The 12,500-nt window shown below is 36.1% G+C and overlaps 2 protein-coding genes across 3 annotated transcripts in view; one reads left to right on the plus strand and one right to left on the minus strand.

Moving 5' to 3' along the window:
• LOC137630524 (SCY1-like protein 2) overlaps window positions 1-664 on the minus strand; it is a 332,551-nt gene extending 331,887 nt beyond the window's left edge. Inside the window, exon 1 of one of the 2 annotated variants that reach the window (XM_068362042.1) lies at window positions 511-664. In XM_068362042.1, coding sequence (XP_068218143.1) covers window positions 511-527 — 17 coding nt within the window. In that variant the 5' untranslated portion in view covers window positions 528-664. The remainder of the gene's footprint in view (window positions 1-510) is intronic. The other variant, XM_068362041.1, reaches the window with a different exon arrangement.
• The window catches only part of LOC137630525 (muscle-specific protein 300 kDa-like), a 22,620-nt gene that overhangs the window by 9,372 nt on the left and 748 nt on the right, over window positions 1-12,500 (plus strand). The window contains exons 2-9 of the mRNA XM_068362044.1: window positions 2,750-2,956; window positions 3,231-3,377; window positions 4,309-4,483; window positions 6,678-6,934; window positions 8,307-8,586; window positions 10,737-10,996; window positions 11,597-11,755; window positions 12,242-12,500. The exon at window positions 12,242-12,500 is cut by the window's right edge and continues 748 nt beyond it. Of these exons, the coding sequence (XP_068218145.1) occupies window positions 2,750-2,956; window positions 3,231-3,377; window positions 4,309-4,483; window positions 6,678-6,934; window positions 8,307-8,586; window positions 10,737-10,996; window positions 11,597-11,755; window positions 12,242-12,415 (1,659 nt within the window). The 3' untranslated portion in view covers window positions 12,416-12,500. The remainder of the gene's footprint in view (window positions 1-2,749; window positions 2,957-3,230; window positions 3,378-4,308; window positions 4,484-6,677; window positions 6,935-8,306; window positions 8,587-10,736; window positions 10,997-11,596; window positions 11,756-12,241) is intronic.

The following is a 12,500-nucleotide window of genomic DNA, read 5'->3' on the forward strand; positions in this document are numbered from 1 at the left end:
GATAAATAACGAAGCAAAATATTTTAAAGAATATTTTTAGTAATCAATATTTCTGTAATTTCGTAAACGTATAAAATTACAACAGTTGACCCGGACATTTCTAGTAAGAAATGGCATGTAAAAATATCCACCACGGTCACCACCTAACCTGAATTAGGATACCAGCTGTATTGACACCCCAGAAGGTAGCTTATGATGTTGAATATTTGCTTTAAACTAATTCCAAATATCGATCAAGTTGGAGCTATCAGTTTCCTAAGCCTACTGTGTGTTCTACTTACGATTTGTTATATAGTAGCCACTTGTGGAGGATTAGAAACGTGGACAAGATTTGAGCAAATTGGCTTGGGCTTCGGAACTTGATAAAAATTTACCAAAATTAAGAAATTATATAAAAACTCTAGCCCCCAACACAACTTTACCATGATCAACTGTGCTTCCAGACATTTTTACCTTGAATACTACTATTGTAAGCCTTTGCCTTACAAATAACCCATCTAGTTTACTTACCAATGACATCTTGACATTCTGCATCCTGTAGACCAATGTCGATTTCGCAAAGGAAGTTGAAATAGTTGCTAAATATGGTATTACGCTGGCGCAGTTAACTCTCTGTGTTAAGATAAAAGAAATGACACTTTTCGAACACTATTCAAATTACACAATTTGTAAAAGGGCGCACATTGTGGACACTGTAGCACGGACCATAGAGTAACAAGTTGACATGTTGATGATGTTCAAGATTCTACCTTACGGGACAGATTTCGGGTTCGAGTTTCGTGTATCAAAACAGACCTAAAATTTTAAATTCCAATCAAATTTGTCTGTTAGATTTATGCATAAAAAATGGAGTAAATGTATAATTAAAAATTCAAGTTTTGTCATGATTTGCGTCTAAACTAACACTATCGAACTATATTTGACAAAGCGGTTGCCAGAAACTTTCAATTACGACGATTGGTGTAGGTCTATGGACTCTGCCACCCAACAGAATTAAATATATATATATATATATATATACATATATATATACTATATATATATAATGTGTCTGTGTGTTATCATACAGTACGTGCAATATTAACAATTATGAATTAAATAACCGTTAGACAATGTATATTGATGATATTACAAGGGAACCGAACTTTATATAGAAAGGGGTGTCTTGACCACGGAAAATTTTCCTTTCATAACCAGTTAAAATTTCCGATGAAATTACGAATTGTATTACGGCGTCTTAAGAATTCTCCTCTTGTTTCTCGGTGAGGAATGCTGTTAGTGCAACTCGTGGTTCTATACGTTTGGTTAGCTAATCTCTCTTGAGCGAAAAGAGCATACCCAAACCATCTCCATCTACCCATCACGATAATCTCATCCACATATAGCACTCGAATAATCTCTCTTATAGTTTAATTTCTAATCATGGCCTGCTGTTTAACACCTAATCTTCTCAGGGCTTTGTTCTCAAATCTACAAAATCTGTTGGAAATTGTTTTATTGTCATACCACGACTCATGTTCATACAGAACACCGATCTCCCTAAACTGATATATATATATAAACTGACTTTTATATGTAATTTCAGGCGATTTGACTTCCAAATTTTACTTAATTTAGGCATTGTCTGATTTGCTATTTTCAATCTTTCATTTAACTCCAATTATAAAGACCCTGTAGAATTGGAGTTTAATGAAAGATTGAAAATAGCAAACCAGATAATGCCGAAATTAAATAAAATTTGGAAATCAAATCGGCTGAAATTACATATAAAAAACGGGCTATATATTAGTTTAGTGAGATCGGTGTTACTGTATGGACATGAGTCATGGTATGGCAATGAAACAATATCCAACAGACTTTATAGATTTTAGAACAAAGTCCTAAGAGGAATATTAGGTGTTAAATAACAGGAGAGGCTTAGAAATTAAACTTTAAGAGAGATTACTCGAGTGCCATATGTAGAAGGGATCATGATGTGGGGTAGATGGAGATGATTTGGACATGTTCCTTGCGCTCCCCGAGAGAGATTAGTTCACCAAATGTTTAACTGGGCTCCCGCAAGGCACTAGAATAGTTGGAAGACCCAGGCCTACATGGCTGAGGACTATGAAGCGTGAAGTAGGTGCATGGTTATGCAGCACCCTTTCTTCTGTTTGGATCCCCTTTTTAGTTTTTTTAAAATATAAAGACCAAACTTGTTTAATTTTTGCTTAATAGTTTATCTACACTCCTACGGTGTCTTTCCAGTCAGACCTTGGTCCTTGATGTTTCCCACTTATAAATATATATTTCTTTCTGGTCCTGTTTGCACTATTCAGAAATTATTAGTCTATTTAGATATTTTTTCCCTATTAAATTGATTATAAGCTCTTTATCTATCTATTGATTTGTCCAATCATTTATATGACTGTTTAGGTACTTATTTGTTTACTGGCAGATTGAGTAATAACCTTAATAATTATCATTTACATAATATAAACTAAGTCTCATAATGACTTCACATCAGAGAAGTAAAATAGAAAAATATAATTGGAAAAAATTTACAATATATAATTTGAATAATGTAAGTTTTACATAGATTCGTTTGATAAAATCACAAATCCTATTGATGATTCTCTCTCTGTTGGGCTGCACTACTATTATCTTTGCAAGTTTGCATGCATCAACGTGGACGTACTCAGTAGTTCACGATCTTTGAATATTCCACCCAATACAATTATGCTATTCACAATTTCTTTCCTGACTTCAGTCCTTGTGCCGTGACTTGGAGAAGGAAGGCATGAAGGAATGGCTCGACATGATGCTTGAGAAGGTAGCCATGAGGGTAGCCGCCGATGCTGAGGCTGGCGTCAGCTCAAAGGACAAGGAATTCAAGGCCCAGGAAAAGAAGAAGCTCCAGGCTCTCATTGACAGGCACGACACTCTTTTGAAACCCACTCAGGAAACGCAAGCCAAGGTAATGAAAAAAAAAAAATCTCTCTCTCTCTCTCTCTCTCTCTCTCTCTCTCTCTATATATAATATATATATATATATATATATATATATCCTAATAGTTTCTAGTCTTTTTACTCTTTTCTGCTATATAATATATTTCCACTGAGACCCCAGGGTGTCCAACCTCTGAAAAAAGGCTTACTATAATTCAATATAATATAAACTGATAATACATAACATAAGTTCATATTCTGTAGGCCAGCCATCTTCATAATTTCTTATCTTTGCGACGCAGGTCGAAATATACGCCAGATGCTATGCCTATGGTGACGACATTTCTCCCTGCCTCAAGACCCTGGAAGAAATGCGTCACTTGTCCGTCAAGGAGATCCACCCACATAACATGAACATGGTTGAGGAACAGATCGACAAAGCCGAAAAGGTGAGGAATTTATCGACAGTGTAGATTATAGGTTCCGAAAGACACTTACAACACTGCACACATGCGAGTTGTTTGGGAGTCCTATAGGCCTATCATTGTTGAGAATGTCATCGAATTTGTTCAGTCTCCTAATCAGGGTTTAAACCTTTAAGGTAATTACCTTAGTTTGAGGTAATTTGTATGGTTTCGAGGTAATTTTTAAGGTAATTCTGAGATAACTTCGGTTATAGTAGCTTCAAAATTTAAGGAAATTAGAAAAGTTTTAAGGTAATCTAAGGTCAAAAACAGCATCATCTAAGGTAATGGCTACATCATCATGCTCAAGTTTAAACCCTACTCCTAATACAGACATACAGTATTTAGTTTAGTGATACTGGGTCTTCTGATGCTGAAGATATTGAGGGACAGCATAGACCTACAGGGACTGAATATGTTGCATAGGCCTCAATACCATACAACAATCGATTCAGTCAGAATAAAACTTAGGTACTAAAACATTCGGACGTCTACATTAATATAAACTGTTTAGATTTGATTTGGTCTTCCGAAAAAAAATCTAGAAAAGAAGGATTTTTTGTATTAACTATCTTAAGCCGAAGAGCTACTTGTGCTGTCGATACAGATGTGAAAAGACATGATTTTGTTTTCGTTTAAAGAAACATTTCAAGTAATTGTTTCCATAAATATTACATAATTGTGTTTTAGGGCTTGAAACAGCTTTATTAGATGATTGTTCTTCAGAAAACGCAGGTTTATGCTATTATAATGTACACTGGCAAGATGAATTTAGTAGCGAAATATTCCTTAAAGTAGATTTACCTTCACCGTGAACCGTATATTTTTTTCCAGAGGTTATTTTGAAAATATATTTTCATAATTTATTTCTTATTCGTTTGATCTTGCGATTCTTATCGTCATTCGTGTACCTTAGGTCATTGCCACCATTGACGCCCAGAAGGACATCTACGAGGACCTCTTGAGGAGGGGCAAGAAGCTTTTGCAGAACCCCAACAAAGCTCCTTTCCTCACTGAACTCATTGAGAAGATGGAGAAGACCTGGACCGAAGCCAACGAACAGTCCCAGGCCAGGAAGACCATGCTTGTCAGTAAGTCTTCTTCTTAAATGTTGTCGTCTTCCCGGGTGGGGGCCAAAGAAAGACTCCGTCCTCAATTATTGATGGAAGTTATATTAAAGAATAAATTGCCTTCATTTACACACACACACACACACACACACACACACATATATATATATATATATATATATATATAAGGTTATGAATAGGAGATATGAAGGGAATAATTTGATTGATATACCTGGAGACATTGATGTGTCCATGAATGAATTCATTGTGTTTGAAGTCGAAGTACTTGTTAAAAATCTCGAGAGGTGGAAGCCCCTGGATACGATGGAATAACTGCTGAGATTATTTTGGCAAAAAATGAAGTGACTCCACGACTTCTTACAAGATTATTTTGTAGAATGCGGCATGAAGAGGCAAAACCTGATGAATGAGAGCTAGGAGAGTTGGTGAAAATGGTCAAAAAAAAAAAAAAAAAAAAAAAAAAAAAAAAAACGATAACGATCTGACTGAGTGTAATAACTACAGAGGCATCACACTTACGTCAGTTGTTATAAAAATATATAGTATGCTCATCCTAATGAGACTAGAGAGAAAGACTGATGAAAAGCTGAGAGATGAATAAGCAGGATTTTGAAAAGTTAGAAGTTGTACTGACCAAATTTTCATTTTGAGACATGTTGTATAGCGCTGTATATAATATAGAAATCAGCTTTTGATGGTATATGTGGACTATGAAATAAACTTTGTTAGTGTGCAACGGCCAATTTTGTGGAGAGTCCTGCGTTATTAAGGGGTTCCTCTTAAATATGTTAATTCGATTAAGTCTGTTCATGAGCACAGCAAGTGCAAAGGTAATGTTTATGGAGTACTATCAAATGAATTTCCAGTGAAGAGTGGAGTACTCTAAGGGAATGTGTTGTCACCTATGTTGTTTATCCTCCTCAAGAGTTTTGCAATGCATAGAACAGTTGGGGATGATAGAGAAGGATTGAACTGGATTGGTAACAGGAAATTAGATGACCAAGGTTTGCTTACCAGAATGCATGAAATATCACATGAGGGTGGGCTCAAGATAAATAGAAGAAAGACAGATGATAAGAACGCAATATGCAATGGAAGATGAAATATCATTGGAAGGAGAAAGGATTAATGTGGTGGAACCATCTAAATATTTGGGAACTCTGATCTCTAATACAGGGTCTTTAGAATTGAAGTTCAGTGAAAGATTGAAAAGTGCCAATCAGGCAATGGCTAGATTAAGTAATACTTGGAAATCAAATCGCCTGAAATTACATAAAAATCAGGCTATATATCAGTTTAGTGAGATCGGTGTTACTGTATGAACATGAGTCGTGGTATGACAATGAAACAATATCCAACAGATTTTGTAGATTTGAGAACAAAGCCCTAAGAGGAGTATTAGGTGTAAAATAACATGACAGGATTAGAAATTAAACTTTAAGAGAAGGATTACTCGAGTGCCATATGTGGATGTGATTATTATGAGGGGTAGATGAAGATGGTTTGGGCATGCTTTTTGCATTCCCTAAGAGATTCGTTCACCAAACGTTTAACTGGGCTCCACAAGGAACTAGAAGAGTTGGAAAACCCAGGCCTACAAGGTTGAGGACTATGAAGCGTGAAGTAGGAGATGATGAATGGAGAAGTATTGATTTAAAAGTTTAAGATAGAGACGACTGGTGAAATCTAACCGAGGCACTTTACGTCAATAGGCTTAGGAGCTATATATATATATATATATATATATGTATATATATATATGTATATATAATATATATATATATATATATATGTATATGTATAGAAATTTATATACATATATATATATACATACATATATATATATATATATATATAGATATGCATATAAATTTATATACTTATATATAAAAATTTATATATATACACTGTATATATATATATATATATATATATGTATATAAATTTATATACATATATATAAATATATATATATATATATATGTGTGTGTGTGTGTGTGTGTGTGTGTATTCTATGAACGCTATTTTCATAGAATTCATAAATTTTGATAGACCTTGCTCTTTTAAAACATTGAATTTTGAAATACTGAGAGTTAGACCAGGTATATCCCACTTACCAACATGTGATGTCATTCGTCTATTACACATACCCAAGATATACCGATGACTAGATGAATCCCTTTTATTTCCACAGACTCTGCTAAGGATTGGGAGAAGTACGATGAGATGCGTAACGCCATCAACGACCCCGTTGAGAAGCTCGAAGCTGAGCTCAAGAGGTACAGGAAGTTCTACGACCCCGTCATGGGCGCCAAGAAGCTCGCCCAGAGGAAGGAAGTCTGGGAACAGCAGAAGAATACCTGCGATGAAATGTTCGCTACCATCAAGAGGTGTTACCAAACCATCATCGTCTTGGCCGGTGACGACAAGAAGGAATTCTTGGACAAGGAGGTCAGCACCGTCTTTAGGACTTTGTCCAGTAATATGAGCATATCTTCATGAAGCCTCAGGCTTACTTATGATTTCTTTCAGCATCGTCTTTAGGGCTTTGTCCAATAATATGAGCATATCTTCATTAAGCCTAAGGCTTACTTACTTTCCTTGGGTGTCTTCTCATTGCGTGGTTTCATGGTTACTTGGGTGCTTCCACCTTCCTCCTTATTTGTTAATCCTGAATGAGATAGGCAAGTCTTTGCAAACCAAGTCAATCACTTACGCATTACCAAATTAAGAACATCAAATTCAATTTTTTTTTTTTTTCTGTAATCACATCGGAATAAGTGCTTATCTTACCTTGAAGTAAAGAAATGTGATTGTACTAACGTTCCCTCACTTAAATGTAACAATTGCTGAAACGCTTTATGATCCTCTTAAAGGGATTAAATCTAATTCATCTCGAGTTCTTTTGTCTGCAAGTGAAAAATTTCGTTAGTATACTGGAAAGCGACAAAATCTGACTGAGACTGTACTTAAAATGACAAATTATGACTGACCTATTGATCCTTTACCAGAAATTGGCTTATTCTGATTGACCTTGTGTTCCGTATCTCAAAGTATGAAAAGTATTATTGTATAATTGACGTTTACTCACAGGAAATAGGCAAATTTTGAAATGAACTCTCGTCCCTTGCTAAATACAAATTCAGACCATGTTTATGTTCTCTTGGCCGAAAGGGAAATCTGTCTGAGCTCATGTTATGTTCCCTTACCTGAAAAAAATAATTATGAATTAGCAGATATTACCTTACCTGTTATGGAAGTCTTCTGGCTGAACTCATGTTCACTTGGTGGGAAGTTAAAATCTGCTAACAGAGCTCATGTTCCCTTATCTGAAAGTTAAGTCTACTGATTGAGCTGATGATTCCTTAGTGGAAAGTGAAATCTTCTAATAGAACTCATGTTCCCTTACCTGGAAGGAAAGCTTCTGATTGATCTCATGTTCCCTTATTTGAAAGTAAAAGGCTCTTTAACCTCACGTTCCCTTACCTGAAAGTTATAAATTATGATTGTATACATCATGTTCCTTTACCTGAAAGCCACAAAATCTAACTGGCCCATGTTCCCTTACCTGAATGTTAACAAATGGCAAAAGAAATCCAAGGTTCTTAAGTCTGGACGTGATAAACTACCAAAAGAAATCCAGTTCCATTACTTGCAGGAGACAAGATCCCACCGATCTTGTTTTACTGAACACAAAAAAGAAAAAGAAAAAAAAAAGACGAGCGCCTTTAACTGAGAGGGGCAACTAAGGAAAGTTTTCGTATCCCATAATATATAAGTAATGATACCTGACTGACAATGTGACCCCTCTCTACTCCAAAAGGTCGGCGAAGTCGAGGAGAAGCGTGCCATCATCGAAAAGTGCAAGGTCAAGCTCGACAAGCTCTTCGAATACAACGACAGCCTCACCAAGGCCTGCAACCACGCCAAGGAGCTCCAGGATTGGGCCACTCCTACCAACTCCCACCTGAAGACAATCACCACCGACGAGAACATGAGCCCCGAGGATCGTGTCAAGGAAATTCTCACCCTCCAGGAACAGGCTCACGAAAAGCTGCCACAGGTTGACCCCCTTGACAAGGACTTCAAGCTTCTCATCAAGGGTAAGTATTCAGCAGGATGTATGATCTGTAGAAACAAAATTACTTATCAAACGAGAAAAATAGCCATTATAGGAGGTTTAATTTATTGTTAGGAGTAAAAAATTGATACCAGACAAATTGAAACTTTGTGGTAGACAGTAACAATAATATTTGTCTTATCTTCATTCATTATTCTTTTTTTTTGACGAGATAGTATTTCTTTAATGTTAGATATTAAAATGTCATCTAACTTCAGTATTGGTAAACAAAAATTCCAAATTGCTTAGTTTTCGCATTTGTACTAATTGCTGACCAGATATACCATGATGAATAACCACAGTTATATATCATTACTTCTCATTTCTTCATTATTGAAAGCATAATTTAGGCGTTTCAATAAAATTTATCAAATACTCCAATGGGACCTAAAAAAAAAAAAAAAAAAAAAAAAAAAAAAAAAAAAAAAAAAATTCCCGTAGGCCTAGGCTAAAGATTCCTGACGTCGACTTCTAACGTTTAATGGCTAGTTATTTAAAGTCCTATATCATTGAAGTGAAATGTAACGAGAGATGTATATAAAGACATTTCCTATGTTTATGATACTTAAATATTATGTATATGATATAACCTCTTCTCTTCCCCCACCCCCAAGACCAGTGTCATCTTAAATCTAATTCACTCTGCACGAAGTTAGAGCTACTGTCATTATATTCCCAACTCTTATCACACCCCATTAATAAAGTGTGTTTTTTTTCTTCTTTACTCTCATCCCTCAGCAGTGACCTGAAATGACCTGCCCTGACCTGATAAAAGTCTTAAAGTACTTCGGGCTTGATGTGGAATGACCTTTGTGGCTCTTCTACCCTACCACCGACTTACAGTTACATAGAGCACCATTACACACGTCGTACCAACCCTTATCTAAAACTAAAACATTTACTAGAATCCATTCTAATACAATGCATATTTTCTCATATGATTCCTGATTAAAATGTTCTGCTTGCCACCCCTCACCTTTCTTTTAACTCAAAAGTAAGTGGTAAGCACGAACTGCATACATATTAATTATTTCACTAGTCCTACTCTTGTTCCAAATCCGGTTTTCGTAAAATCTACAATGAAACAAAAACCGATACTAACACTGGAATGGTCCTTCCGCCTTTCAGAAAGAAAAACACTCCATTAAATACCCATTAATACCAACCCAACCAAAAAAATAACGACCCCTCAGAAAGTCGGTGACCAACCAACCCACCAACCAACCAAGCAAGTGTACCAACCCCTTCAGCTAACAGAGGTGTAAGAGAGTAAGTCTTGAGGTGTTATGTAACAATTTGGTATCATGCTCTTATATTTTTTTTTTTTATTTCTTATGTTACATTTGCCAACAATTCTTATTTCCGGGTGTTTCGATTTTCGTTTTTTGAGTTGTAGGAAAAAGCTGTCGTTATATTTATTTGTTTTTTCTCACGCCATTATTCTATTTTTTTCAGTTCTTTGAGAGAAAATGAGATAATTCTATCATCTTCATTTGATTTCTACTAATACTAAATTCATAAGAAACTACAATACTTCAAGGAATTGATAACAAAGAGAATTTGTGTTTATTAATGACTAATTTTCTCATTTCTTGCTATTGTGAAGATTAAAATCACTTACTTGATGTGAATCGAGATATAAAAACGCTCAATCATTTTCCTGTTAATGCTCTTTGGTTACCATTTAAATATTGATTCATATCTTAGCATTGCGTAGAATCAGTTAACAAACAATAAGCAAACAATATTGCATTGGTATGGAATTGTTTATTTTCAAAATTTGAGTTTTATGCTGCTAACAACAGCACATGGAACAATGGAACAAAAAATGTTAATGGGTCGAAAATAATTTCTAAATCAAGATAGTTGTAAAGGTTAACCATTGTGAAAAAAAAAATGCAAAAAAATCTCGCAATTTCCTTTAACCGTTCGGTTGTAATAACCCGGTGATATAAGCTTACGTAAACCCACCCATATAGCTATTAAAATGAAGCTTACAATAATTAGCTATTCACCGGACAATATTCGCCATTGTTACGACCCTCTCAGGTGAATTAAGACAAACTTTCATAAAGAGAGATTCATCTCTAATTTCTCAAACACACCCTTCCTGACATACCTACATTTGTGCAGAGGATGATCTGGAGAAATCTGAGACCGCAAAGAAGACCATGGCTGACTGGAATGAGACCAAGACTTACATCATCGAACTCTGCGCTGATATCGATAAGGAGGCTGGCTCCATCTCCACTGACCAGAGGCTGTACGCCGATTACCTCTACCTCGTCAAAGACTTCAAGCCCTGGGTGACTGAAGCCGAGGAGGCATGCAAGAAGCCTGTTACCAAGCCCGAGAGCCTCGCTGAGGCTTTGGCCCTCTTGGACGCCTCAAAGGTAATTGAATTATGTAGGCCTAGTTTTGCTCCCTTATGATATTGCATCACTTGCTTCTTTTTTCTGTGATGCGCTGTGAAATATATCCTCTTGTTAGTTCTGCTTTTTGCAATACAGTAATTGATTGGGTCACCGTTCTGACTAGGGTTAGGAGCGGGTAGTGGTGGTGGTGGGATGGTGTGGTGAGATGGGTAAGAAACGGTGAAGGCTTTTAAATGAGGGGGAAAATGTAGGGCAGACCACACGGGTAATATATTTGGTATGATCTATGTTCAAATACTGATTTTGTTCGCAGTAGAGACATCCATATAGAAATTCACACCGAAGAGTGAATTCGTTGACATAATTTAGTGTGCATATACAGTTATTATTATTATTATTATTATTATTATTATTATTACAAACTAAGCTAAAGCCCTAGATGCAAAATAAGATGCTATAAGCCCAAGGGCTCCAACGGGGCAAAATAGCCCGATGAGGAAAGCATGGACCTTATATTTATTGCAACATACTTTCATGATTTAGAAGCCTATTCAAACCGTAGAGTGAAGGGGGTACAGACTGAATGTTTACTGTTAACTAACGGACATTTCCTTTCAGGGCTTCGAAGCTCTCTGCGTAGAACAGAAGGGCAAGCTCGAAGAGGCCGGTAAGGCCCGTTCTTCCATGGAGAAGGCCAGCGCTTCCGAGAACGAGGTTGAGCCCCTTACCACCCGCTGGACGGAGGTCAAGAAGATCGCTGACGAGAGAGTAGCAAAGGTAAATTGAAATAAGAAGGAATGGATTGAAATGTTAATTTTGATCTTGTTAATGATATATTAATATTTGTCTATATTAATCAGATAAATCATGTTTCCATAGGACACCCCAATTTAATGTTAACAGCACTTAATTAACAATCTATGAAACTATTAATATTTACTTATGAAAATTAAAAAAAAAGATACCACACACATTCACACACACACACATATATACAATATATATATATATATATATATATATATATATATATATATATATATATATATATATGTGTGTGTGTGTGTGTGTGTGTGTGTGCATCGTTTTAAAAGTATGAAAATATAATCATTTAAGTTTTGCGAAATAAGTGAGCCATGAACATTCTTAAAACAACATTAAATCTATGGATAAACCTGTACTGAGTCCAGTAGTCCGGAGCTCACATTCTCAAACTTTCTCCCGAACCGAGCCCTTTGTCACATCCAAACATTTCCTCTTCAGGTCCAAGCCCTTGTCGCCACCTGGGAGGAACTCGACAAGACCACCAACGACCTCGCTGCCAAGATGGGCGAAGTCCCAAAGCAGGACAACCCCGACCTGGACACGATCGAGAAGGTCTACAGCCAGATGAAGGAATTGTATGCCAAGAAGAAAGATTTGTTGGCCGAAGTCTAGATTATTTCGCTTTAGGTTTATTTCATCGTTCAATTTGTACTTCTCATGTCCATAGTGTCAACTCGACTTTCTTTCTTTTCTTATG

The sequence above is a fragment of the Palaemon carinicauda genome, chromosome 38 (assembly GCF_036898095.1).
Source record: "Palaemon carinicauda isolate YSFRI2023 chromosome 38, ASM3689809v2, whole genome shotgun sequence".
NCBI lineage: Eukaryota > Metazoa > Arthropoda > Malacostraca > Decapoda > Palaemonidae > Palaemon > Palaemon carinicauda.